The sequence below is a fragment of the Garra rufa genome, chromosome 23 (assembly GCF_049309525.1).
Source record: "Garra rufa chromosome 23, GarRuf1.0, whole genome shotgun sequence".
Lineage (NCBI taxonomy): Eukaryota > Metazoa > Chordata > Actinopteri > Cypriniformes > Cyprinidae > Garra > Garra rufa.
Window position 1 is genome coordinate 18,052,025 of NC_133383.1, and position 27,643 is coordinate 18,079,667.

The following is a 27,643-nucleotide window of genomic DNA, read 5'->3' on the forward strand; positions in this document are numbered from 1 at the left end:
CAGAAATATACATATACACGCACAAAATATCGTTTGACAGCGCTACTTGTGAAAGTAGTGGTGTGAAACAGTGGTGAAAACCTAAGATCCTAACAACAAAAAAACAGTCCTTAAATAATATTATGAGTTGCACAAATTTGAGCTACTTTAATCTATTGTTATGTGGTATTTAATATATATATATATATTCTCTTTTCTCTTAGATTTCATCTTTGAGTCTGTGTTTATTTGAAGGTCAGAGACAAGAGTCTGCCTCATATAGAAAGAGCTCAACGACAGCGCTTAGAAAACATGGTTGACGGTCTTCATCAATGATATTATATATACTGCAGTGCTATTTGTTTTATTTTTTAACTGTACAACTGTATATACATTTAAAAAAAATATATCATTGATGAAGACCGTCAACCATGTTTTCTAAGCGCTGTCGTTGAGCTCTTTCTATATGCGGCAGACTCTCGTCTCTGACCTGCAAATAAACACAGACTCAAAGATGAAATCTAAGAGAAAAGATTCTCTTTGAAGTTGGGGGTATAAGAATATTAATTCCAGGCTTTTCTGTCTGTTTCAGAGGGCTAAGCTGCTGGGGCTCTGTGTGTGTGTGTGTGTGTGTTAGGGCTGGGCGATTAATCGAAAAATAATCGAAATCGACATTCAGAACCTATAATCGTTAAAATTTTTCCAGGAAGATTATTTCAATTACTTTCCCTTTAAAAAACACTAGCGCTCCGTTCCGTTATTCCGCCGACATGTCGATGGACAGCTTAAACAGTATTTATACAGTAAAAAGTATTTACAGGATATACAAGGGTAATTTTATTTAGAGATACTGCTTATTTTCTACTTTTAATATGAAAAACATTGAAAATTATTTATTTTGTTTCCAATAGTGCAAGTTATTTATTTTCACTAATTTAAGAAAAATGTGACTTTTCGTTTTAAGCAATGCTTGCTTAAATTTCAGTTGTTCAACACTGATGTTCAATTAATAATCATAGATCGTAGATAGTGTGTTTCCTTCAATTATTTTAAAATCAAGTAATGCACCCTTCATCCAAAAATCTCTCGCTTGTAATATGTGAACATATTTACTGTACAAAACTTGTCAGTGAACTATGAGGGCAAAAAAATAAATATTATATAAATATAATTAAATATAATTTTATTAATAAATAAAATAATCGTTCATTAATCGTAATCGGGTTAAAATGTTCAATTAATCGAGATTTTGATTCTAAGCCAAATTGCCCAGCCCTAGTGTGTGTGTGTGTGTTCGAATGTCTGGAGAAAACTGCCTTGTGCCAATCAAAACAAAGACTGGGGACACTTCTGTCTCATTAGACCACTGCCTGGTTAAGGTCTGTCCCAGGGGAAAGGGAGGACACATGTGCCTAAGGAAATGAAAAAGGGGGCGGTGTGTGCAGAAGGGGCTCGTCCCCTGCAGAAATCCCCCTAAGCCCACCCTGCCAATCAAATCTTTTTTTGATATACCCCTACCACATCCTGCACACCCCCATCTCTTTGTTTTGTGCCTCATCTATTCTCTCGCTTTCAGCCTTCGGTGTTACAAATTATAAATTTGTTGAGAGCTGGGCAAGCAGCCCATGTGCACTTCATTTCAACAGCCTGTCATGGGACGGGCACATTGCCCTGACTGCTACAAAGTGTACTGTAGTTCAAAATATCACCGTAAACTTCTTTATTAAATATCAATACCAGTAAAATGTAACAGTTTTCAATAACAGATTTTGACACCAAAGCAAAACTAACAAAATGGTTATTATAATATATATTGAATATACACTACCAGTCAAAAGTTTTTGAACAGTAGGATTTTTCATGTTTTTTTAAAGAAGTCTCTTCTGCTCAGCATGCCTGCATTTGTTTGATCCAAAGTACAGCAAAAACAGTACAATTTTGAAACATTTCTACTATTTAAAATAACTGCTTTCAATTTAAATATATATTAAAATATCATTTATTCCTGTCATTTCAAAGCTGATTTTTAGGGGGAAAATGAATTGGTGTGAAAGAGAAAGAGATGTGCAGGACAGAAATCAATAGAAACATTCCCACAACATTGATGTATTGATTTAAATCTACTTTTAAGGGGAATATTATCTGAAAATCTATAATCAACTTGACATGTTATTTATTAGATATCATAGCAAACAAATATTAGTTCAAAAACATTTACTATATAATGCAAAGCAGATTTAATGTCAGAAGAATGGGGTTTTTCATTGATTAGTTTATCTAACAAACTTCAGTCTCTGCTAGCATCAGGCTTGTGTATGCAAATGTGTGTGCATGTGCGTGTGCATGTATACGTGCATCAGTTAGCCACAAAGCGAGCTTTCTGATTGGCTCCTCCCTATCGGCTCTCTGTGCTAATAGACTCATAGATTTTAGAGGGATTCTATCACCTCTGATTGGTTCAAAGGCAATGACACTCTCTCTCTGCCAGATGGTGGTTAGAAATGTGTACGTGAGTATGTTTGACCGACTCTCACGTCTTTAAATGACAAATTCTTACTGTCAAATTTCACCCAGCTTGATTCCTCTAGTTTATGAATTATCGTCACACAGGAAAGATTAATAATTCGCATGTGACTAATACACATGGGTTTCTTGTTGTCTATTTTTAACCTTTGACTAATGTTAATATTTGAATACATGCAAATAAATAGTGTCATTTACAGGTGGAGAAAATGCAGAGGGAAGTATCAGATAGCAGATAATATATACACACACAGAGCGAGTCAAAAGTTTTTGAACAGTAAGATTTTTAATGTTTTTTTAAAGAAGCCTCTTCTGCTCACCAAGCTTGCATTTATTTGATCCAAAGTACAGCAAAAACAGTAAAATGTGGAAATATTTTTACTATTTAAAATAACTGTTTTCTATTTAAATATATTTTAAAATGTAATTTATTCTTGTGATTTCAAAGCTGAATTTTTAGCATCATTACTCCAGTCACATGATCCTTCAGAAATCATTATATTCTGATTTCCTGTTAAAAAACATTTATTATTATTATGTTAAAAACAGCCGAGTAGAATTTTTCCAGGTTTCTTTGATGAATAGAAACAGCATTAATCTGAAATAGAAATCTTTTGTCAAATAAATCTAATAAATGCAGGATTGATGAGCAGAAGAGACTTCTTTAAAAAAAACATTACAAATCTTACTGTTCAAAAACTTTTGACTGGTAGTGTATACATTTACATATTTATAAGCATTTTTCTTCTTTTATGTGGGTATCGTAATCAATTTTACTTATCAAAAAACACTGTGAAATGGAACCTCAAGATCAGTAAAATGCAAATCAGCGTGTGAAAGTTGTGCATTTGTGGTAATGAAACTCATTAGACAGAGCAGAAGATACAGCTAAGTTCAAGTCAGCTCTTTCACACTGCACTCGAACAACTAAGAAGTGAGAACACAAAAAAATTAACACGTACACAAAATATGGACAAGAATTTGTGAACAAACAGGAACAGGAATTAACACAGAACACTGTATACACAAACACACACACACAGAGCTACAAAGCCTGTGTGCTGACAGCAGAAGATTACAGTCCGTAGAACAGCTCAGACTGTTTGTCTTACGCTATGCTCAAACTCAAACAAAACAGCATTGTTTCTGCATGTCAGATTCTGCCACTGCAGCACTACCAGCACCACTACTCTGTTATTGTGATGAGTGTGTATGAGGGAGGAATCTTGACAGATCATGTGATGCAATTGAACTGTGTGCAGATATTCCTATATGTTTTTAGACACCAGGTGTGAAAACATCTCACTCAGTTTACTCAGAGGAATTTTTTTTTTTTAGCACAGAGCGCCAATATTTTTGACAAAAGAGCCATTTTTAATTTCATAGCAGTACTAAACGTGACATTTCGCCACCTACCTTAAGTGTCAATTGTAAGAATATATATATATATATACTCTCAGGAAATAAAAAGTACAAAGCCGTCAATGAGGCAGAACCATAAAGTACGAAGGCTAAAAGTTGCATCTTTGTAGCGTGTTTATCTTTAAATGGTACAATGTTAATACCTTAAAAGGTACATATTAGTACTTTAAAGTACACATTTAGTTTCAAAAGTGTACATATCTGTACCTTTTGAAAGGGTACTGCTCCAGTAACAGTTTTGTACCTTTTCAAAGTTTATTATATGGTATGCAATATAATACAAACTTGCTATATTTGCTATATGCACGGGTATATTTGTAGCAATAGCCAAAAATACACTGTATGGGTCGAAATGACCGATTTTTCTTTCATGCCAAAAATAATTAGAATATTAAGTAAAGATTATGTTCCATAAAAATATTTAGTACATTTTTCTACCGTAAATATTTAAAAACCTAACTTTTGATTAGTAATATGCATTGCTAAGAACTTCATTTAAAAAAAAACTTTAAAGGTGATTTTATCAATATTTAGATTTTTTTGCACCCTCAGATTCCAGATTTTCAAATAGTCATATCTCAGCCAAATATTGTCATATCCTAAAAATTGACCCTTACGACTGGTTTTGTGGTCCAGGGTTACATATTTCATTTAATAAAATCTACATTTGTTATATAAACAGTTGTATATTGATGTGGAGAAAAAGGAGTTAAAAAGGAGTTTTTAAATCTATTTCATATAATTATTATTTTCACGTTATTTCAGAAATCATTTGGTGCTCAAGAAACTCTTATTATTATCAATGTGGATTTTTTTTATTGTATTTATTATTATTATTATTATTATTATTATTATTATTATTATTATTATTATATAATGATGAGTAGAAAAATTAGTGACAAAATTATTACATTTATTTTAAAAATATATTTTATTATTATTATTATTATTTTTACATGATATTTCAGAAATCATTCTAATTTGCTGCTCATTTCTTCATTTCTTATTTATTTATTAATTTATGTATGTATTTATTTTTTATTATTATTAATATTATATATAATGATGAATAGAAAAAAAATATTTAATTTATTTATTTTATATTATTATTTTCACATGATATTTCAGAACTCATTCTAATTTGCTGATTTGGGTGCTCAAGAAACATTTCTTATTATCAATATGGATTTTTATTTTATTTCTTATTTTATACACCTTAAACAATTATATAACCTTTTGCAACATTATATATACACGTCTTTACTGTCAGTTTTAATTTATTTAATGCATTCCCTGCTAAATTAAAATATTACTTTATCTCAAAACTTCTCATTAAAGTGTAAAATTGTGAGAAAAAAAAAAATACCTAAATTATTTTGTTACTCATTTTTGCTCTGGTGACATATTGTGAGGAACATTCCACCTCTGCGCTGGCCCATATGCCTAAAAAGAAACGGTGATGGTAAATTTTCCACTGAGATAACATTGTAAGAAGACACATTTCACACAAGACATGCATCGCCCTTTCGATTCGAAACGCACACATCACTCAAAAACGATCCGATTATAATTTGTACCAATTCTGTAGAGTTCAGCTCAGATGTTTATATTCTTGTGAGAATCTGCTGAGAAATATTTGCGTTTTATTATTAAGTTCAACGTTTAAACCTTTTCGATTTGAGTCTCATCCGAGCTGGACCTGAACCGCGGAGACTAGAGTCACAGCAAGATCTCAGAGCGCAGTTTGGCGAGCGTGTGGGTGTCAGCCTACACTGATCACAGACCAGCATTGACTCACCAGCTCAGCACCAAACTCCACTGATAACTGCAGTTATTACTACACCTCACTAAGCTGCATTGACACAGAGCGGCAGCCAAACTGCATCCGGGGGCAGAGAGGCCTAGGACAAACACGCAAGCTCTGAAACCCACCATCAATCATTCGAGATAACTAATAAATGTCACTCTTCACCAGAGCCCCAGTCTGGCGCCTCCACGCGCGCTCGCACATACAAACACATGCATACCACACAGACACAAGCAAACAATCTCGCACAAAAGTCAGCAAACAAACCCACGCATCCCATCTCCTCTGGAGCCCAGATGCTAGTTGCGCCTTCTCGAATATTTCCTAAACTCTTGTGGACAAACTTCTAGCTTCTCCAAACCTGTTGCTAACAGAGCGAGAGAACGACAAAGCAAGAGAGGACGCGCTCCGTCCTCCCACAGACACAGGATGTGCTGCAGGAAATTCAATGGAAGTCATACAGTATTCACACACTGTCCACTTCCTGCATCAAGGTTACACTTCCATTTCCTCTAGCGTTAGCATTTCTGACCCTTTCATCAACTGCAAGCATGACTTTGTGTGGTTGAAAGGCTTTCTTCATTAACACAAGGAATAAACAGATGAATAAAACGGCATCCGCACCCACGAAGTGACTAAGCGCGTGTCATTGAGTCTTTACAGTCAGCATTTCTAAAGACAGACATTGTCCTCCTCCTCCTCTCCGCCTACATGCTGCACCTCGCTCTGGCATGGCCTGAGCCATAGACTTATAATTACTAGATGGCTCAACCCCACTCATGTCCGTCTCACCACATCCTAGCAGATGGGCCCCAGATTTTAGGCTCAGAATAGGTTGTTTCTGGGCCACAGTGAGCTTCGCAGGACGTTTGCTCTCGTATTTGCAGGAAGGATGGACATTTTGGTCATTTTACTTAAGTACTCAGGTAATAGCTAGTTGAACAGATTGGACAGGAAGTTGGATTCTGTCCTACAGGTAGATAGATGTTAGGTGGTGCATTGGTTTTTGCAAAAATAAAATAAATACAAAAAATTAAATTATTTATATATTTTAAAATAATAAAAATAATTAAAAAATAAAAGTCTAAAATAAAATTATATTGATTTACAAATAATAAAATAAAAATAATAGAATATAAAAAATAAAGACAATTACAAGAATAAACAAAGCAAAACAAAAAAAGCAAAGTTAAATGAAATAAAACAAAACAAAAACAATACAAAAATACAAAAAAAAGTAAAATAATTTAAAAACAAAAGTATAAAATAAATATATTAAATTAAAAACAATAATAAAATAGAATATAAAAGAATAAAAAAAATAATTAAAAAATAATGAAACAAAACATACAAAAATACATAAGAATTAAAGTGAAAAATAAAATTAAAACGGAAAAAATAATAGAATTTAAATAATTAAAAAAGGAGGAATAAAAGAATTAAACAAACAACAAAATAAATGCATAAAACAAAATAATTGAAAAGTAAAATCATTTTAAAATAAAAAGTATAAAATTTAAATATTAAAATTGCAAAAAAATAATAAAATAAAAAGAATAGAATATAAGAATAAAAATAAATAAAAGAAAAAGAATAAACAAAACGCGCAAAACAAAAAAATGATGCAAAGCAAAATGAAACTAAATACAAAAATATGTAAAACAAAAAATTTTAAAGTATTTAAAAATAAAAGTATAAAATAAAAATATATTAAATTACAAAAAAATAAAAGAATAGAACATAAAAAATAAAGAACAAAAAATTAACTAACCAAAACAAAAATTGCAAAACAAAAAAATTAAGCAAAGCAAAATGAAACAAAACAAAATACAAAAATGCATAACATTTTTTTAAAGCATAAAATAAAAATATATTAAATTACAAAAATATACAATAAAAAGAACAGAAAAAAATAAAGAATACAAGAAAAAGAATAAACAAAGCAAAACAAAATGCAAATAGAATGAAGCAAAGCAAAATGAAATGAAACAACAAAATAAATATAGTAATACATAAAACAAAAAATAAATTAGTAAAAGAATTTTAAAATGAAAGTATAAAATAAAAATGTAAAAGATAAAAAAATGTAAAAGAATAAAACAAAATTACGCAAAGCAAAATGAAAGCAAAACAATAAATACATAAAACAAGAAAGCATTAAAAAGTAAAAGAATTTGAAAATAAAAATAAATAAAAATATAATAATTTGGAAAAATTATATATATTAAAAAAAATTTAATAATTTAAAAATACAGAGTAAAAGAAAAAACAAGGCAAAACAAAACACGAAAATGAAGAAAAGCAAAATGAAACTAAAAACGAAAAAAAAAAATACATAAAAAGAATTCAAAATAACAAGAATTTAAACTATAAAATACAATTATATTCAATTACAAGAAATAACAAAAAAAAAAGAATATAAAAGAATTAAAATATAAAGAATTTAAAAAAAAATGCAACAAAAAAAAACGAGGCAAAGCTAAATGAAATGAACACAAAATAAAACAAACATTTTTCATGATCAATTATTGTCACTTCTTAGTTCTGGTACTCACTCCTCATTTCCAGCATTAAAGTCAAGGGAAAAAGGAGATCAAAAAGGAAACGACGTAAAGGGAGGATTTTCCCTTACTGCGCAATGATGCACCTGGAAGCTGTGGTGTGCAAACCATAGCCAGGAATAGCCTGACATACACCAGCACTATAAATTCCCCCTGTGTGTACGATCCTAAAGGAAACTCTGGATGAAGAAGGGGGGACTCCCTGAATTTGTCACAGTGAAAGCACGGCTCTGTGCGTAATGCTGGAGAGAGCATGTCAGTGAGCGCAACTGGTTATTCTGGGCGATCCCCGGGTTTGATCACAGTGTGGGAATGGCTCAGCTTTGAGTAAGTGAGAGCTCTACAGAACTCTCACGCTGAAGGGAGACTCCGTCATACCTTCCTCCTGTGTCACTCGCTCCATGACTTACTCACAGACGTGAGTAAAACACCCCTCTCTCACTATAGCTCAGGCCCCCACATGTTCACTCAGCCCTGCTCTTCCTTTCTTGCTCTCTTTCTGGGCCCATTTCCTGTGCAGATGGCGTAGGTTAATAAATAGATTGATAAAAGATGTACTTTATTGATTCCTGAAGGAAATCTCTGTGCAAGAGCAGCAATAATGCTCAACAAACAACCAACACAATATAAAATACACAGCTGGGCTCTACAAAAAGGTTTTTCATTTTGTCTACTGGCCTGGTCAAAAACAGTTGATTAATATCTGTAATTTGTAACTGCTAATAATAGCTGTAAATTAAACACATGATAAACACTCTTTCCTGAAGAACTGTGAATATTAGGCTGCAAATATACCATTTAAATAAGAATCCTGCATGTTCTGTGTGTCTTTGTGTGAATGAATGCCGCAGACACACGGTTTTGTTTACTACACACATACTGAAGCATGCATGTGATGCACAGTGTTTACAGCCTATGACGCCTCAATACACGATATATGATATGAACACAAACATAAACTTATAGAAACAAACATAGAACTGCTCTGAGACACTTCATGAGCATTTTACCGTTTCCTTTGAGAAAAACTATTGTTATATCATAAACAACACTTAAAAGGTCTTCACAGCAACCCGTCAAAATCAAAATTTGTTTTAACTTGAAGAAACTGTGACAGAAATATATTACTTAATATAGGCCTAATGATGGTTAATAAATTATTATTAAAACATTTAAGGAATATTTAACAGGAAAATTATTAATCAGAATTTATTTAGCAGGAAATGTGAATACACAACACAGTATTTCTGAAAAAAGAAATTAAATTAAATTAAATAATTATTTTTTATAAAATCAGTTAAATCAGAAAAAAAATTAATGAAACCATTAAAATGGAATTCAGAAAATTAAATGGTCAAAATAAATGTTTAAGTTTAAACTTCATATATAATTTATTAATATAATGTATGATTAATAACTGATTAACAATAAAAAGGGTATTTCATTTATTAATGAAAAATAATTGTAAAATAAATTTTAAAAATATATAATTTTTTATATTTTTTTTCTATAATTTTAAACACAAAATTTAGATAAGTCAAGAACCATTTCTGATTTTCTGGCTGCGTCATTCTAAAAAAAAATCATAATAATCATAAATCACTATTATTTTTGGCCAATATTAAAATATTAAGAGTTCAGAAATCATGCATTTACTGAAAAAAAAATCTTTAACAGTGAATTTTTTTTTCTTTAGTTTAAGTTTAAACTTCATATATGTGACCCTGGACCAAAAAAAAACAGTCATAAGGGTAATTTTTTTTTAATTGAGATTTATACATCATCTGATAGCTGAATAAACAGATTAATGGCTTTCCATTGATGCATGGTTTGTTAGGATAGGACAATATTTGGCCGAGATACAACTGAAAATCTGGAATCTGATAAATTTGATTTTGGATATTATTAATCAAAAATTAAGTTTGATAAATTTACGGTAGGAAATTTACAAAATATCTTCATGGAAGTTGGAACATGATCATTACTTAAGATCCTAGTGATTTTTGGCAAAAAAGAAAAACCGATCATTTTGACCCATACAGTGTATTTTTGGCTACTGCTACAAATATACCCGTGCTACTTAAGACTTGTTCTGTGGTCCAGAATCACATATAATTCAACTGATTAACAAATAAAAAAATATGATATATTATTGTTATTATTATTATTATTATTATTATTATTAATAATAATAATAATAATAATAATAATAAATTTAAACATACAAAATGAAACTGCATTACAAAAGACAGAATAAAAGTATTGCGAAACAGAGAGTGTATAATCATATTCATTCAAAGACAAGCTTTAAATCATTCTGACACTTTTCAACAAGCCACTTCTATGCTAGCCAGCTATATAACATAACCTTGATCACATATTTAAATTCCACTTTACATATTTTAAATAGAAAATGTTTGGTTTTCTATGATGAACAGTAAATTTACTAAGTTTGCAAGACACATAAACAGCATTCAATGCATTCAAGCTCCATTCTGTGGGCTTCTTGTGCCAAAACCAAACCAATTCTGCCATTTTTAATAATGCATACTTGCAAATTTATAGCTGCGACGTGCATTATAAGTCCCCGACGCCAAGAAATACATTAAACCCTCAACTGCTGCCAAAGGCTACTCTTGCACCTTTGTGTGCACTGTCTATGTTCTCAAACACTCTTTGAGAAGCAGATGGATTGCAGAGTTTTATAATAAAGAACATTCTGGATTATTTACAACTTTAGTCTGCATCTGCAGCATGCAGTTTTAGTCAAAACCCAAAACGCTGCATTAGCACTCCATCCCATCCTGGAACACCAAGCATGCTACAGATGGGCTCCATAAACATGAAGTTGTAAATAACTCAGAATATGTCATCAAACGATCATTTATGCTGCTTTTAGTATCCTAGCAGTCAAAAAATGTCAGGTTGTTATTTCATAACCTTGTCTTGTTGTCTTAATCTAATGTGTGTTGGAACAAGCATCTGCTCTGCGAGTATGACCTTGAAACCATATGTGACGATACCAACTTTTCGATAAACGTTGCTTCGTTGTCCTGTGTGGGTATTAGGAGGATATCCTAGAGAAGATATTTCGACCATCACTTCCAGAGCACCACAAAGCCGCATTGTTTCATTTCCTGTAATGTTAAGGTCTTATGAAAGCTGTGTCTCTTCAACAAAACAAAAACATTTCTCTCATACTCCTATTCAGCTTCATGGGTCTCCTCAAACATCACTGTCTTTTCTGTGAACGACCCGAAATGCCATTTCTGAATCAGCGGAACATTACAGTGAGTTCACGGTGACAAACAGGAAAAAGAGATCTAAGATTAGCTTTACGATGATCAGCTTTCTGAAACCAGCTATGGCAAATTAAAGCCAACACCAGCAGGAAGCAGAGTGACATCATAGTGATGTGAAGGACACAGCTTCACGGTCACTTCCGGTTTGAGTAGCTTTGCAAACAGTGATAAGATTGACACACACAAGCACAATGTAGATACTGACCCCAATTACTGGCAGGAAACTGCCTGGTGCTGAGGTGAGGTTTGAAATAGCCAATTTACATTTTTCAGCTTCATAATTTTTCTAGTTCCCTGAAAGCCAACTCTCTCATTCTCGGCCTAGCTTTACAATGTAGAGTCCAAACAAATGTGGTAAACAAAGAGAACAATATCTATAGCAGGCAACATCCTGTTTCCTGGTGCGACACTACAGAGCTGAGCAGATTGAGTGGTGATTACTTTAGGAAGCTGCGGCGGCACGGCTGTCAGATCGGCCATGAGAGGCAGAAACTTATCGCAACAGCTGGACAGATTTCCCATACTCTTGTGCGTAGATATCAACTGCTCTGAGAAGCATGACACATCATGCACTCCACACCAGACGGAGCTCTTCTAAAAGTCTCCACGTTTCTTGGCGCATGTCTAATTTTTAACCACTTTTGGATGGATGCTTTTGTTTTAGCGCAATTTATGATTTAATAGTCGATGTGTGTTAGCTTTGAGACCTTCATATACTCCTAAATTTGATCAAATAAACATTATCAGATAAATATTTTCAGGCTTTCTTTTCTGGAAAACAGAACTAAATATTGATGACTCATCCTGCACTGCACAGATTTTTGTCCAATCAAATGCTTTCTAGAATGTGATTGTTCCTCCCCTTGATGCAGGGTTCCTCAAATCTTACCCTGGAGGGCCAATGCGCTGAAGAGTTTAGCTCCAATCCTGATCAAACTCACCTACCTGTGATTCTCTAATGATCCTGAAGACCTTGATTAGCATGCTCAGGTGTGTTTGATTAGGGCTAGAGCTAAACTCTGCAGGAAAATGGATCTCGTGGGCCAGATTTGAGGATCCCTGCCTTGATGTAACCTGCCACAACTAGTAATGCCAAGTACCAAATCCTAATTTTGACTAAAAAAATAAAATAAAATAAAAGGGTTTGGTTTTCAGTTATTTAAATGTTATTTAAAGCCTGCCTTAAAAACAGTATAAGGTGCACCAAATCATGATTTTGGTAAACGAATAAAATAAAAAAATAAAAAATAAAAAAAGTTTGGTCTTCAGTTATTTAATAAATAAATAAATATGTTTATAACAGTATAAGAAACAGCAAATCATGATTCTGACTAACGAATAAAATAAAGTTTAATTTTCACATATTTAATTCAATAAATAAAAAATAAATATCTAAATAAATAAATAAACAAACATGCTTGTTCTTTCTAGTGAAAGCCTGCCTCTAAAACTGTATAATAGACACCAAATCATGATTTTGACTAAAGAATAAAATAAATATCTAAAAAAAATTATAAAATTTCAGTTATTTTCAGTTTTACTTTGTGATTTAAATAAATAAAACACGTTTCTTCTGTCTAGTGAAAGCCTGCCTCAAAAACAATATAAGAAACAAATCATTATACTGACTAACGAATAAAATAAAATAGGCTTGGTTTTTAGTTATTTAATTAAATAAATACATACATACATACATAAATAAATATCTATTCTGAAAGCCTTCCTCAAAAACAGTACAGAAAACACAAAATCATGATTTTGACTAAATTAAATTAAATAAAACTTGGTTTTCAGCCATTTAATTAACTAAATAATAAAATATCTAAATAAATGAATAAATAAATACATATCTTTTGTCTAGTGAAAGCCTGCCTCAAAACAGACACCAAAGAGACACAAAATCATGATTTTGACTAACAAATAAAATAAAACAGGTTTGGGTTTCAGTTATTTAAATAAATAAATAAATAAATAAATAAACAAACGTTTGATGTGTCTACTGAAATCATGCCTTAAAAACAGTATAAAAATGCAATATAGCCAAGGCTGGTTGGTATAGCTTGTTAGGTCTGGTTCTTAGAGCTGCTTATGAAACGGGTGCTTATGAAAGAGTGATGAGTTTGTTTCTCCACATCTCTCGTTTCACAAATCTGCCCGTGGGCTCAAAGAGGATGCTGCTTCCGGGACGCAGCAGATCAATACTGGTTTCAGTTGAGGAAGGTTGTTGGAGGATTCATCCCGCCTTATCAGTATAAGTGCAGGACTGAGCATTTAGAGAAACACACACACACACACACACACACATTCGCAACATGTCCAAGCACTTAGCCGTGATGTTTTAATTAAGGAAATGTCTGAGATATCCTGAGAGTTTCATTACTCTAATTTAAAAAAATGCTTAAAAGTTGTTAACAAACTAATGAAGTAGTCTTAAGACACATCACTTACAACATATCAGTAAAAAAGAAAAAAAAAAGTGGTTGCTAGGTGGTTTCTTTCTGGAGTTCTGAATCACAAAGTATTGAACTGGTCATCATGTAATCATATGCTCAAAAGCAACGGATAACTGACGAGACCACACACTTCAAAAACGTCTCTCACACCCCACGATGACTGACATGACTCTTGTTTTGAGTGACAGACAGGAGGCAACCGATCCCAGAGGGCCTAATCTAGCCTGACAGTTTAAACAGGCTTTCACACTGAGGTAGCGAGTCGGTCACAGGGCTGCGGGCAGTTTCAGGGCCACGTTACGCTGAGTCTACGGGAGGTTTCTGATCAGAGAAAGAAAAAAGAAGTCGTTGCCAGCTCAGAGTTTCCATCCTGTGCGCTTCAACAGCATAACGTACAGAAACGTTTATGCGGTCCCTCTGATGAGATCACCACTTTTACGGCGGGAAAAGACAAAAGGCATTCACAGCTCCGGCAGGTGTTCTCCTGCGGCTGCTTTAAAACTACAAGCCTGAGGTTTTATCCTAACACATGCAGACAAAAGCTTCATTGAAATCAGCTGGATGTATGGTGACAGCTATGAGAGTTCATACACAGGGAGGCTTTTTTTAATGTTTGAAAGTCTCACCAAGGCTGCTTTTATTTTTCAAAAATACACAGTGATATTGTGAATTACAATTTAAAATAACTTTGTATTTTTTCCTGTGGAGGCTTTAGTGTCACATGATTTTTCAGAAAGCATTCTAATATGCTAATTTGCTGCTCAAGAAACATTATAATTATCAATGCTGAAACTAGGGGTGGGTTATATACCGGTAGACACGATTAACCAGTAAAAATTTGTCAACCAGATCGTGTTTACATGATCACAAGACGCTGCTGTGCTGTGTGGTCATGAAAACGTACTGTTTGCATACGTTTTTAAGCATTGCAGTTTAAAAATGTGATTTTAAGTCAGCACCGATGGCCTTGTGGGCGGCGCGTCAACATATAGTGCCACTGCGCTGCAGGAGTCCAGAGCAAAATTTCAGGAGCACATTCTAAACAATGTGCAAAAAATTTGCCTTCCTATTACGCTCAGCTGTGACTTGTTTTTAGAATACTTTTGCGCTGCAGGCATCCCGACTTTGAATCCCAGCTCAAGGACCTTTCCTGATCCCGTCCCCCTCGCTCTCCCACTTGCTTCCTGTCATCTCTATAATGTCCCATGATAATAAAGCCAAAAAACACAATCAGCAGTGAAAGAGAACTTACTTCGCTATATGTGTGCGCTGTCTGAGAGGCTTTTTTTGATTTCCTGTTTCTGAGTGCTTAATAAAGCCACGTAAAATACTGTGTAACAGTATATTGGATCCGGGCAGCTCTTAAAGTGACAGCAGTCTAATATTCCTGCTGTCTGTCATTCATGATAATCAAACAACTTCTCACTGCTCTTGATTAAATCACTTTTGTAACTTTAATAAGAAGAAATATATATTCAATTTACACAGTGAAGAATATGCAATGTTTTTATACATTTGGTTACTTTACACAATGTATAGCATTTTTTATTTATTTGTTCAACTGTAGTTTTTTCCTATTGCTTATAATTAGTTTCTCATTCTTTTTTTACTTGTCTTCAACTTGAGTTTTTTGGTATCATAGAGACTTTATTTAAAGTAAAAATAGCTATATTGTCATATATCGTTGCTGTGAAATAAAATTACTCATATCGTGATATAAGATTTTAGTGCTATCACCCACTCCTAATTAAAACCATAATATATATTTTTTTAGAATTTTTAGGATAAAAGTTTGAAAAAACAGATTTTATTTGAAATAATAAACTTATAAAGATCTTTACTGTCACTTTTGATTAATTTAATGCATCCTTGCGAAATAAAATTTTAATTTCTTTTAAAAACTCAAGGGTTTCTTTTAAAGAAAACATGTTGTGGGATACATTCTGTATGTATTTAGCATGTTTAAGTGCTTTGTCTCAGATTTGTTTGTTCACAGACTGCCTTCTGGGATTTCATTCTCAACAGCAGTGGATGGTGACTGGGGCTCAGATGGCCTGCTGTGTATGTGTGTGTTTCAGAGTATATGAGGGGGAAACAGAGAGAGGCAAACACATCACAATAAATCAAGAACGTCAGCCAGACTCCCCGAAGACCAGCACCACATAGACACAAAAACGCAACAAAGTCCCATATGGACACCCGTGAAACCTCACTAGACAAATCCTCATTCCCTCTCCGGACTGGACACACACACCCGACTCCACAAGTACCTTAGTGGAAACAAGGCAGGTTTCTGTTCTTTAAAGCGCACATCTGCCAGAATGGACCTAACCCAGAGCTCAGACGGGACATTGCCAGTTGTAGAGCAACCAGAGGAACAAAAGGCCTGTTCTCTCATCTTCCGCTCCACTCTTGCTCTACAAGACACCTAACCACTTGAGACGCAGCTGTCGAGACTACTATTGATTTGCTGTTGGGTTGATCTGAATCCATCCTGAAGTTCCACCTGCTGCCCGCACCATTCGCTAGGGACAAAAAAAAAAAAAAAAAAAAAAAAAAAAAAAAAAAAATACAGCGCCAACACGCACTTGCAGTCACTTAGTCGACAAGAAGCTGTCACAAATGGGGCTCTGGTTTCAGAGAAATACATTTTCACTGCTGTGGAAAGTGTGACACTCACCCACTCAGTTCACGAGCACGACAGCGCCTTGTGACACCTGAGACGGAGAACTTAAAGAGTGAGAGGTAAAGAGAGAAAACTAGCGAGATATTAGAGAGCGAGAAGAGGCGAGCAGATGTTCTGACATTTAAAACCACCAACAGAGATACAAATGAAACCTCAAAAGCTGATAATTCATTAGATGTTCATTTCAGAAGGCGTCCCGTCTAAGCTTTTCCAGACGAGATCAACAAAGGTTGAACCCCAAATTTCAGGGGGCTGGGGTACAAAGAGATGTTTGTGCAGACAAAAGGGTGATGGGTGTTTTAATGACAGGGGGGTGGTATATCTGAAATTAGCGCATTGCATTATAATAAGGCTAGAAATACACTCTACACAAGCACACAAACACAAAAGCTTGGCTAACGAATTTTAACACATTGAAATCGCATTCAACTATAAATATATAACCTCTATTAATATACACTACTAGTCAAAAGTTTTTGAACAGTAAGATGTTAGTTTAACGTTTAATGTAATGTTTTTTAGGATTATTTTATTAATAGAAATATCCAAAGATCAGCAATTATCTGAAATAAAACGCTTTGTAACATCATACACTTTCGACAGCTTGGAGTCACAGGAATCACAGGAACAAATTACATTTTAAAACATTCAATAGAAAGCAGTTGTTTTAAAAATGACTGCACCAAAATGACTGTTTTTGCTGTACTTTGGAAGAAATGTAGGCTTGGTGAGCAGAAAAAACTTAAAAAAATAACATTAAAAATCTTAAAGTTCAAAAACTTTTGACTGTGTATAAAAAAAAATACAGATATTATGTCAACAGTGTTATTAAATTATTTGTTTTTAACTTTAGACAAAGGCAAATGCTATCAAAATTAAAAAAGAGAGAAACGGCCAATAACCAATTAATGGCCAATATTTAAATTAAATAATTTTTTTCTACAAAAAATAAAACACTAACATTTTAATTTAATGAAAACACAGAGATACTGTAAAATATTATTGCAGTTTAAAATAACATGTAAAATGTAATCAATAACTGTGATGGCAAAGCAGAATTTCTTGTTTTAGTGTCAAAAGATTCCTCAAAAATCATTTTAATATGCTGATTTACTGCTCAGGAAAATGATTTGTTTTTAACTTTAGATGTTAGAAGACAGAATATACAAGATAGTAATGTTGTCAAAATAAATAGCCAATAACCAATTAAATGGCCAACATTTAAATTTAAATACAATATTTAAATCAAATAAATAAACATAAAACACTAACATTTTTGGCAACAAAAAAAAAGTAAATTTAGAAGTAAATTTATTAATTTGAATAGAACATTAGATGATAATTAAGGTAATCAAAATGTAAAATGTGGAAATTAACATGAACAACCAAAAATGTAATATTAGATAACAGTTATGATAATAATCTCTAGTATCACTAAATAACGGTTACTATTTACAGTTATTAACCATTTAATAAAAGTTATTATTTAGGTAGCTAGTTACAAAACGAATCAATAGTTTACCCAAGTTGCAAAATTTTGACACTGCCATTAAAGTAGTTGACCAAAAAACAAAGTGCTTCTGTTAATGATTGACCCTCGAATTATGAATATCATTTTTGCCTAGAAGCATTTGTGTACTTGCATATCATATGTATTCTGACCTAAATGTGTTTGTGTTCATAGCAAAAGGATAATTGTGGAAGGGAAACACAAGAACAGGATGCTGTGGGGCACTTCCTCCTTGAGTTTTCCTCCAGATGACTGAAAAGCGGGTTAAATGGCACAGTACAGAATCCAAGTGAGCTAAAATAATAACAGATACCTGCACTTATTGCCACTGATTTGCAACTTAAAGATTAGGGTGCACAGGGTGTCCTGTCTTGTAAGAGTGTGTATGTGTGTGTTTGCCCTTCCTCTGGAGGTCATATATCCACAATGTCCTTCCTTTCCGGTTTTCGCCTCAGCCTTTCTTGCAACCCACTTCCTTTAAAATCTGGATAGGTTTTGGGGTCTTGAGACACTGAATTTATTCAGAAATTCTCGGAAGCTCAGTCCTTGCCAATTAAGGCCAATTCAAAGCAGTGGTATCTCCCAGATCTAAGGCTCTGAATCAGTCCATGACTTCCTCATTAATGAAGCTTTTTCCATCATTAGCCAGGCACCACATGAACCTCATCATCACGCTGCAGAGCAGACGGTGTGGTAACTGAGGCGTGGTGGGGTGGGGGAGTTGGGATATGTGGCGTGCCATCTGATTGGTGGTAGACTGAGTGCTGCTAATTGCGCTTTTACCCAAGTGCGGACCTCCGCTCATTAATCACGGCGCCGGGCCTACATTTGACAAGGCAATTTAAGAGAAATAAACACAAACATGATCGCAATAACAGGCGGACTTAATTGAGCTCCAATGCAGGACAAACATGTTACACAATGGGATGAAGGAAAAAGAGCGGGAAGACATGAAAGAGTGACCAGAGAGCGGGGAGACCCCTAATTGAGTAGAACATCTGGCTCTGTTCCACTGATATTTGGCTGTTTGAACTCCATTGTTCCTGTGTGTGATGGATGCAGCTGGAAAAGGCTGAGATTGGGGGATGGAGAGGGGCCCATTTGGTCTGCAGGCTCCAAGATGAGGGGAGGATATATTTTCCTTTCATTCTTCATGGGAGGGAATTCACTTACTCTGTAAATAACTCCAATTAACTGCAGTCAAGGGGTGACATGACCTGCTGCAGTCCATCATGTGCCATTTGGCCAGGTCTGGCTCGCATTGGACTTTATTGCAGTCAATAGTTACTTAGTTCACTTAAAGGGATAGTTCACCCAAAAAAGAAAATTCTGTCATTTATTACTCACCCTCATGTTATTCCAAACCTGTAATGGTGCGTTCACACCGGACGCGACTTGCGCGGAAAAAACGCGCTATTCGCGCGTAGTTGAACGCTTGAACATTTGAGTTTACTCGCGTCATTCGCACGTGACATTTTCTTCACAACAGACGCGAATTCGCGTCATGGGAGGGGCTTCTGCCACTCGTCAGCGGGAAAGTAGTTGTAAAATAGGTGAATGAGCTCAATTTGCCAGATTTAGCTTGCTTGTAGTCTCAATATGTATGTATATGTAGGTCAAATTGAGTAAAGAGCGTTTTTTAAAACTTACCAGATTGTCCGACCTATTCACCCACTTTCTTCCTAGCAAGATCCTTTTTATTCCTGTTTCTAACCACAGACAGCAACAGTGACTTGGGATTTTGTACTCCACTGTTGTTTCGAATTTCTGCCTCCGTCACTACTAGAGCAAGCTCCTGATTGGTTAACGCGGCACGGATTTTCGCCAAAGTTCAGATTTTTGAACTCGCGCGATTCACGCGAATGGCGCGGCAATCGCTTGAAACGCTCAATGCGTGCCGCTTCATTCTCGCTATTCGCGCGTTTCGCGCCGCAGGATGGCTATTCGCGTCTTTGCATTGACTTAACATGTAAATCACTCACGCTTGCCGCTTCATTCACGTCCGGTGTGAACGCACCTTAAGAACTTCGTTCATCTTTGGAACACAAAGATATTTTTGATGAAATCCGAGAGCTTTCTGACCCTGCATAGACAGCAACACAACTACCATGTTCAAGGCCCAGAAAGATAGTAAGGACATCGATAAAATAGTCCATGTGACATTAATGGTTGAACCATAATGTTATATGAAGCTACAAGAATGACTTCATTTAACAATATTTTTACTAATTAAATGCCACCTTTGAACAAGATGAAATACAGTTGTAAAAAGTTTACTTACACCTTGCAGAATCTGCAAAACGTTAATTTTACTAAAATAATAGGTATGACACAAAATGCATGTTGACCTGAGTAAAATATTTCACATAAAAGACATTTATATAGTAAACAAAAGAAAACAGTAGTTACATTTATAAAAATGACCCTGTTCAAAAGTTTACATACACTTGATTCCTAAATTTACTGTTGTTACTTGAATGATCCACAGCTGTTTGTTTGTTTTTGTTTAGTGATAGTTGTTCACGAGTCCCTTGTTTGTCCTGAACGGTTAAACTGCCTGCTGTTCTTCAGAAAAATCCTTTAGGTCCCACAAATTCTTTGGTTTTCTAGCATTTTTGTGTATTTGAACTCTTTCCAACAATGATTGTATGATTTTGAGATCCATCTTTTCACACTGAGGACAACTGACAGATTTATATGCAACTATTACAGAAGGTTCAAATGCGCATTGATGCTTCAGAAGGAAAAACGATGCATTAAGAGCTGAGGGTGAAAACTTTTGAGCAAAATAAGTGTACATTTTTTTATTTTGCCTAAATATCATATTTATTTCATTTAGTACTGCCCTTCAGAACACTACAGAAGATACTAACGTTTCACAGAAGACAAAATAAGTGAACCCTGATCTTAAAATTCAGCTTTTCAGCATTTGTGTATTTGAACCCTTTCCAACAATGACTGTATGATTTTGAAATCCATCTTTTCACACTGAGGACAACTGAGGGACTCACATGCAACTATTTCAGACGATTCAAACGCTCACTGATGCTCCAGAAGAAAAAAAAAAAAAACACACACAATGCATTAAGAGCCGGGGGTGAAAACTTTTGACCAGAAAGATGATGTAAACGTTTTTCTTATTTTGCCTAAATATCATATTTGTTTCATTTAGTACTGCCCTTCAAAAGCTACATAAGATACGTACATGTTTCCCAAAAGACAAAATAAATTAAATTTACCCTAATCTTCAAATTCAAAAAGTTTAATGCATTGTGTTTCCTTTTAAAGCATTAGTGAGTTTTTGGACCTTCTGTATTAGTTACATAAAAAACCCTCAGTTGTCCTCAGTGTGAAAAAATGGATCTCAAAATCATACAAAGAATTTGAGAGACCTGAGGGATTTTTCTAAAGAACAGCGGGCAGTTTAACTGTTCAGGACAAACAAGGGACTCATGAACAACTATCACAAATAATACAAAAAAACAGCTGTGGATCATCCAGACAACAACACATTGTTAAGAATCAAGAGTATGTAAACTTTTGAACAGGGTCATTTGAATACATTAATCTATTATTTCCTCTTGTGTGAACATCTTTATGTGAAATATCTTATTCAAGTGAGTACTAAATAATAAACACCATGCATTTTGTATGATCCCTCTAATTTTGCTAAAATAATTAACATTTTGCAGATTCTGCAATGCATATGTAAACTTTTGACTTCAACTGTAGTCCATGAATCAGCTTCCTGGAACTTTGTTTTATAATGGTATTTTATAAGGATCCAACATCTTATACATATAAAAAGGGGGATAAAAAGACACAGCGAGAGCCAGAAAGATAATGCAATTATTACTTCGGATGAGAAAAATAATCCACTGCATACTGAAATGTCTTTCTGACCAGAATCCATTGGAGAATGGGCAATTGTGCTCATCCACCAAACAAGCTAGCCTATAATTAGTTCCTCCTAGGGAAGAAGAAAATCGCTGAACATTAACTTCTGCTTGCACAGTAAAAATAACAGTTAACCTTTTAAGAGATGCTCTCTGCAACGTGCTTACTCAAGGTCAAAGGAAACAAGGCAGGCCGGTCTCGCAGTTCCCCTACCAAGCAGTTTCAAATCCACAGCTCCGTTTCCATCAAGGTCTGCACTTTCACTTCAGCTTTTCATCAGCGGCTCAGACGGCGTCTTGAGATAAAGCTACATCAGTGACCTTTTCCATCAAATCTGCTGCTGCCTTAGCAATTACGTTCAGGCCAAGCATCATTCCTGTTGCCCCCTGTTTGATAACATGTCGATCCTATTCTGTTTACTCACAGCAGATGGTAATGGGCTCCACAAAGTCAGTTTCAACAACCAGAGCATTGTGTTTATCCATGGAACATCTGCGTGGAGAACGTAGTAGCTTGTGGTCAAACACGAATTAAGGATGGCTGTTCAGTGAGGGCGGTAAACATCCTGTGCTTTAAGGAAATAAAAACATTCCTAACATCACATCACGGTGCTAACACCTACACTGGTTTACAGGTGCGAGAGGCGTAGAGGTGCAACCCAGGAATAAAGTTTTTTTTGCACATTTGCGGAAAACAAAAAATGTTCCATCAATGTTAAGCAGCTTTATACCGAGCAAGCTGAGTAAGGAGATTTAAACAGACGGCTGCCACTTGTGAGCAAGTACAGTATATTACCTTTCTCAGAAGGGAATTAGCTCCTTGAAGAGCTCTGAAGAGCTTTAAAAACATAGTTTTTAGACATAGCAAGGCTAGAAGTGGTGGAGTAAGGAATGGGGTTAATACACCACGATTTCACAGTCAGTGTGAATGCAAAACAGCTCCTTGGACCGTCCCCACTGTCTGTGGCCTGTTTAAAGGCCAAACCTCAGAGATATTTTCTTCTGCGAGTTTGACAACAGTACATCTGAAGTCTCTATCTCTGTCAACAGCAGTCTCTCTGTCATCTGCTCACACCTCAAAGCCACAGGAACATTAAAACATCTGCCGATCTTCTCATGAAGCATGATGCCTGAGAAGCAAGCACGTCAATGAGGCCAAGTCTGAGGCTTCAGAGAAGTTCAACGTGTACTGCATGGCTCCATCTCTGTCACAAAAAAAAGACACTGAGGAGATTAAAGGATGAGAGAAACAACGCTGAATGGCTTAAGATTGCCACCTCAGCCCCGGATACAGCAAAGCTTGCCAATCTCCACTCGATTCAATACATCCGGCTCATTCATCCCTGTTCCTGACCACCGTTGTCCGCCTCTTAACGTCAATACTAATAGATAGTAATGCATTTAGATCTTTCCAGTAAAAGGAGAAACTCAGAACCTCAGCAATCCTCTCATAATTATAAAACAGGATTGAGATTGCTAGAATACAGTGCACAATCTATCTATAAAAATTATGCCGTTAATGAAACAAAGCAAAAACGCTTTCGTTTTTTTTTTCCACTGCTCCATCAGTGGCTTTATGGTTAATTTTTTTTTATTTTTCTGTTGTTGTTGTAATTTGCCACAGATGTGCGACAATGTAAACACAGAAAAATAGTAACAGAGACGTGATGAACAACGAAAAACAGGGCATAATGAAATGAAAATGCTTGACAGGGTTTTTAAAAAAAGTTTTCAGTGCACATTTGTGAACTTAACCACAAAGATAAATAAACCACAAAGACACAGCAAAACTAGGTATTATACGTTATTTAGGAACTTTTTTGTCCTCCACAGACTGTCTAACGTTGCATGACAGAGATGATATTTATGGCAGGAGGGTGCTGGGGGAGAGAGACCGAAAAAGAGAGTCCCATTGTTGGTCTCAGGAGCTGCGGTATAATTACTATAGCACATGCAGGGCCTCTATGAAGATGCCTGGCTGTAGGCCGGGGACCAGCTTTCTGTACTGATGTCTCCCCGCAGCCCCACTGCACTATGAATGAACTCTCCTTGCTTTTCCACATGGCTTTTCTCCTGTTTCCCTCCTCTCTTACTGGCTCTTCTGTCCTTTCTCCACATCTCATTCAGTGGGCTCAATAATAAGGAATGTTTCTGCTGTCCTAAGCAGGACTTTCACTTGCTCTGCCAACATTTTCATACCCACGTTTATTCCAGTGTATTATTTACAAATGTATATGTATTGATACTGTTATCATGTACTGTTATATTATGTATGCCAGAAGGTAATATACACTGCCGTTCAAAGGTTTGGGATCAGGGAGATTTTTAATGTTTTTTTTTTTTTTTAAGTAGTCTCTTATGCTCATCGAGGCTGCATTTATTTAAACAAATGAAAAAAAAAAACAGTAATATTGTGAAATATTATTAGTTTAAAATAGGAGAGTTCTATTTTAATATAGTTTATTCCTGACATCAAAGCTGAACTTTCATCAGATAGTCTTCAGTGTCACATGATCCTTCAGAAATTATAATAATAATAATAATCTTTATTTTATATAGCACCTTTATGTTACTTCTCAAAGTGCTGTATATAACAAATAAAACATCAAAATACAGCATATAAAACTAATAAATAAGAAAAAAAGAAACATTCATTCAAACATGCATTTAAAATAAATAAAATTAATTTAAAAAATATAAATATTCAAATAAAAGCTACCCTAAAGAAATGACTTCTAAGCCAAGATTTAAATTATTTAATATGCTGATTTATTATCAATGTTAAAAACTGATTTTGCTGCTTAATATTTTTTTGGAACCTGTGATACTTTTTTCAGGATACTTTTGTAAATAAAAAGTCAAAAGGAATAGCATTTATTCAAAATAGAAACCCTTTGTAACAATTTACACAACAATTCAAAAGTTTGAGGGTATATTTTTGAAAAATAAAACAAAAGATACTTTGATTTAGCAAGGATTTCTGAATCATAAAATGATTTCTGGATCATAAAATGATTTAATAGTTGATGAAAATGCAAATTTGCATGAAAGGAACAAATTATATTTTAAAGAGTATTAAAATAGAAAACTGTCATTTTGAATTGTAACAATATTTCACAATATTAGTTTTTTCTGTATTTGTAATCAAATAAATGCAGCCCTGATGAGCATAAGAGACTTCTTTGAAAAACATTACAAATCTCACTGATCCCAAACTTTTATATTGACTGCCAAACAATATTATTTTTATCATTTTGAAATGTTCCAGTATATCTAATGCATTCAATATTGAAAACCTCATCTATGTAAGCCAGCCAGATGTTACTGTGGCAACATATTTAAATTAGCAGAATTTTAACGTTCAGATGAAGCCAAACATTTCCGTTTGCAAGCCACAAATGTATACTTGATCATCAATCATGTGAAACCGTGACAGCACAGCATCAACCAGCATTGGGCCATCAAACCATCCTTATTGTTAAGTCCTGCACTCATCTCAATTTCTTGACCTTTTGTGTTCCCTCCCTTCCTGTCTGTAATCTGCAAAAGGACACATTTCTATCCCCCCTCTTTGTGTGGGACAGGGAGCCAAAGGCTGGAAGGCAAAGTAGAGGATCTCTCCCTGGAGATTTAAGACAGAGTGACACAGCAGACGTGAAGGAGCTGTCAGCCGATATCCCTGCTCCTGTCCGAAGCGAGTGTCACAGCTTCTGGATACGACAACGTGCCAGGATGGTTTGTCAGTTGGTGTCCGCGGGCTAACAAATGCTGCTTTACCTCTCATTCACCCCCTAAAACTTTCATATCAATCATCTTCTCACCCCTGCAGAAACCGGTGAGACTGGGATCGAAAGCATTACTAAAATTAAACTCTTCTGCCAAAACCCGAGCCCTAGTCGCCAATCAAAAGCGCTGGGATATAAACCAACAGCTGAAACACTATTATTTGCTGGCAGCATCAAACGCCCTTATGATACGTTTTCAAACTGTGCAGTATTTTCCCAAATAGTCAGTGGCCTAAATGCAGTTTAATTGATGTGAGGCTACGCTCTAAACCAGATGCTGGGAATGTTAGGCTTGGCTGTCAGTAAAACAGAATGCTAAGATTTTCCTCTTTAGTCAAGGGCCGTGTTTCATGTCTGAAAAGCACAGGCTGACCCAGAGCTCTAATGGCCCTCAGGGAGAGTATTCTGCATGTGTCAGCTTATGCCCGAGACACACTTGCTCTGTTAATAATCTCTCTTACTTTGTTCTCGCCCTGCGCAGAGTCTGCCTGGCCCACCGAGGGTTTAGATCCAGAGGGGGTCACAGTCTCTTTCATTAGGGCTGCTGTTCTTGATCAGAGTTAGATTTCCATGATAATTAGCCATGACTCAAACTGACATGAAACACCAGAGGAAACCCAACAAAACAGACCAGTCATGTGACCTGACCTCTCCTACGTCTATGTCCATCCAACACAGACGTTCAAAGGCCAACAGTTCAGCGTCAAAACGAGACTGACAACCGTGATAACGCTCAAAGATGATTTTAAAAACCATCTGCTGGTGTTAGAAACAGACATCTCAAGCACGATGCGCACAGAGCAAAAGTGAAATCGCTGCTCTATTCCTTTCGTTTTTACTTTGCAATGGACAAAACCAGTCCTTATGTACAAAACACTGGCCAGACCATGTGTGAAAGCAAAATAAAAAGCATCTTACCTGTCTTGTGACTGTTCTTCATACATTCTCTCCTTGGCTTCCTTAAAGAGGCGGATTGCTCTTTTGGATTTCTTCATCAGGCTGTCGATGTACACTTTGAAATAGTCATTCTCGCTTAGCTGAGTAAGTCTCTGGTTCTCTTCGTATTTGCACAGAATCAGCCTCAGATGCTGGTAAGTGTCAGGTAAAATATCCAGGATGTATGGAGGACTGTTCTTCAGCTGTAGTCTGGGGTTCTGACATAACCTCACCTAAAAAAACACATACACATCATCAGATTAGAAAAACAAAGTACAAGCAATTTTTACTAAGTTAATTTTAGTGATTAAAAAATTAGGTAGATGGTATTTCTGATCATTTTTTATATAATATTTTTGTACTAGATATTTGTAGATTATAAATGTGAAATATATAAGGATTGCAATAAAGAAATATTTGTTGAGTTTTATACAGATTGCAGAGGTGCAATATATAATGAGTTGTATATAAATAGTTCAGATGCAAAAGCCTCTAAGTACGTCTGACATTTTCCTTTAAAATTTGCATTTCTTTCTGGCTACTATGTATAGGTTTCTATGTAAATCCTATATACAAATGTTAAAAAAACAATGTGATTTTTTTTTTATACATTGTATATATACAAAAATGTAAAAATTGCATATATGTGTGACCCTGGACCACAAAACCAGTCATCAGTAGCATGGGTATATTTGTAGCAATAGCCAACGATAGATTGAATGGGTCAAAATTATCTATTTTTATATCCCAAAATACTTAGGATATTAAGTAAAGATCATGTTC

The 27,643-nt window shown here is 34.9% G+C and overlaps 1 protein-coding gene across 1 annotated transcript in view; it reads right to left on the reverse strand.

The window, feature by feature from the left end:
• The window catches only part of cblb (Cbl proto-oncogene B, E3 ubiquitin protein ligase), a 91,485-nt gene that overhangs the window by 61,544 nt on the left and 2,298 nt on the right, over window positions 1–27,643 (reverse strand). The window contains exon 3 of the mRNA XM_073829243.1: window positions 26,843–27,093. Coding sequence (XP_073685344.1) covers window positions 26,843–27,093 — 251 coding nt within the window. The remainder of the gene's footprint in view (window positions 1–26,842; window positions 27,094–27,643) is intronic.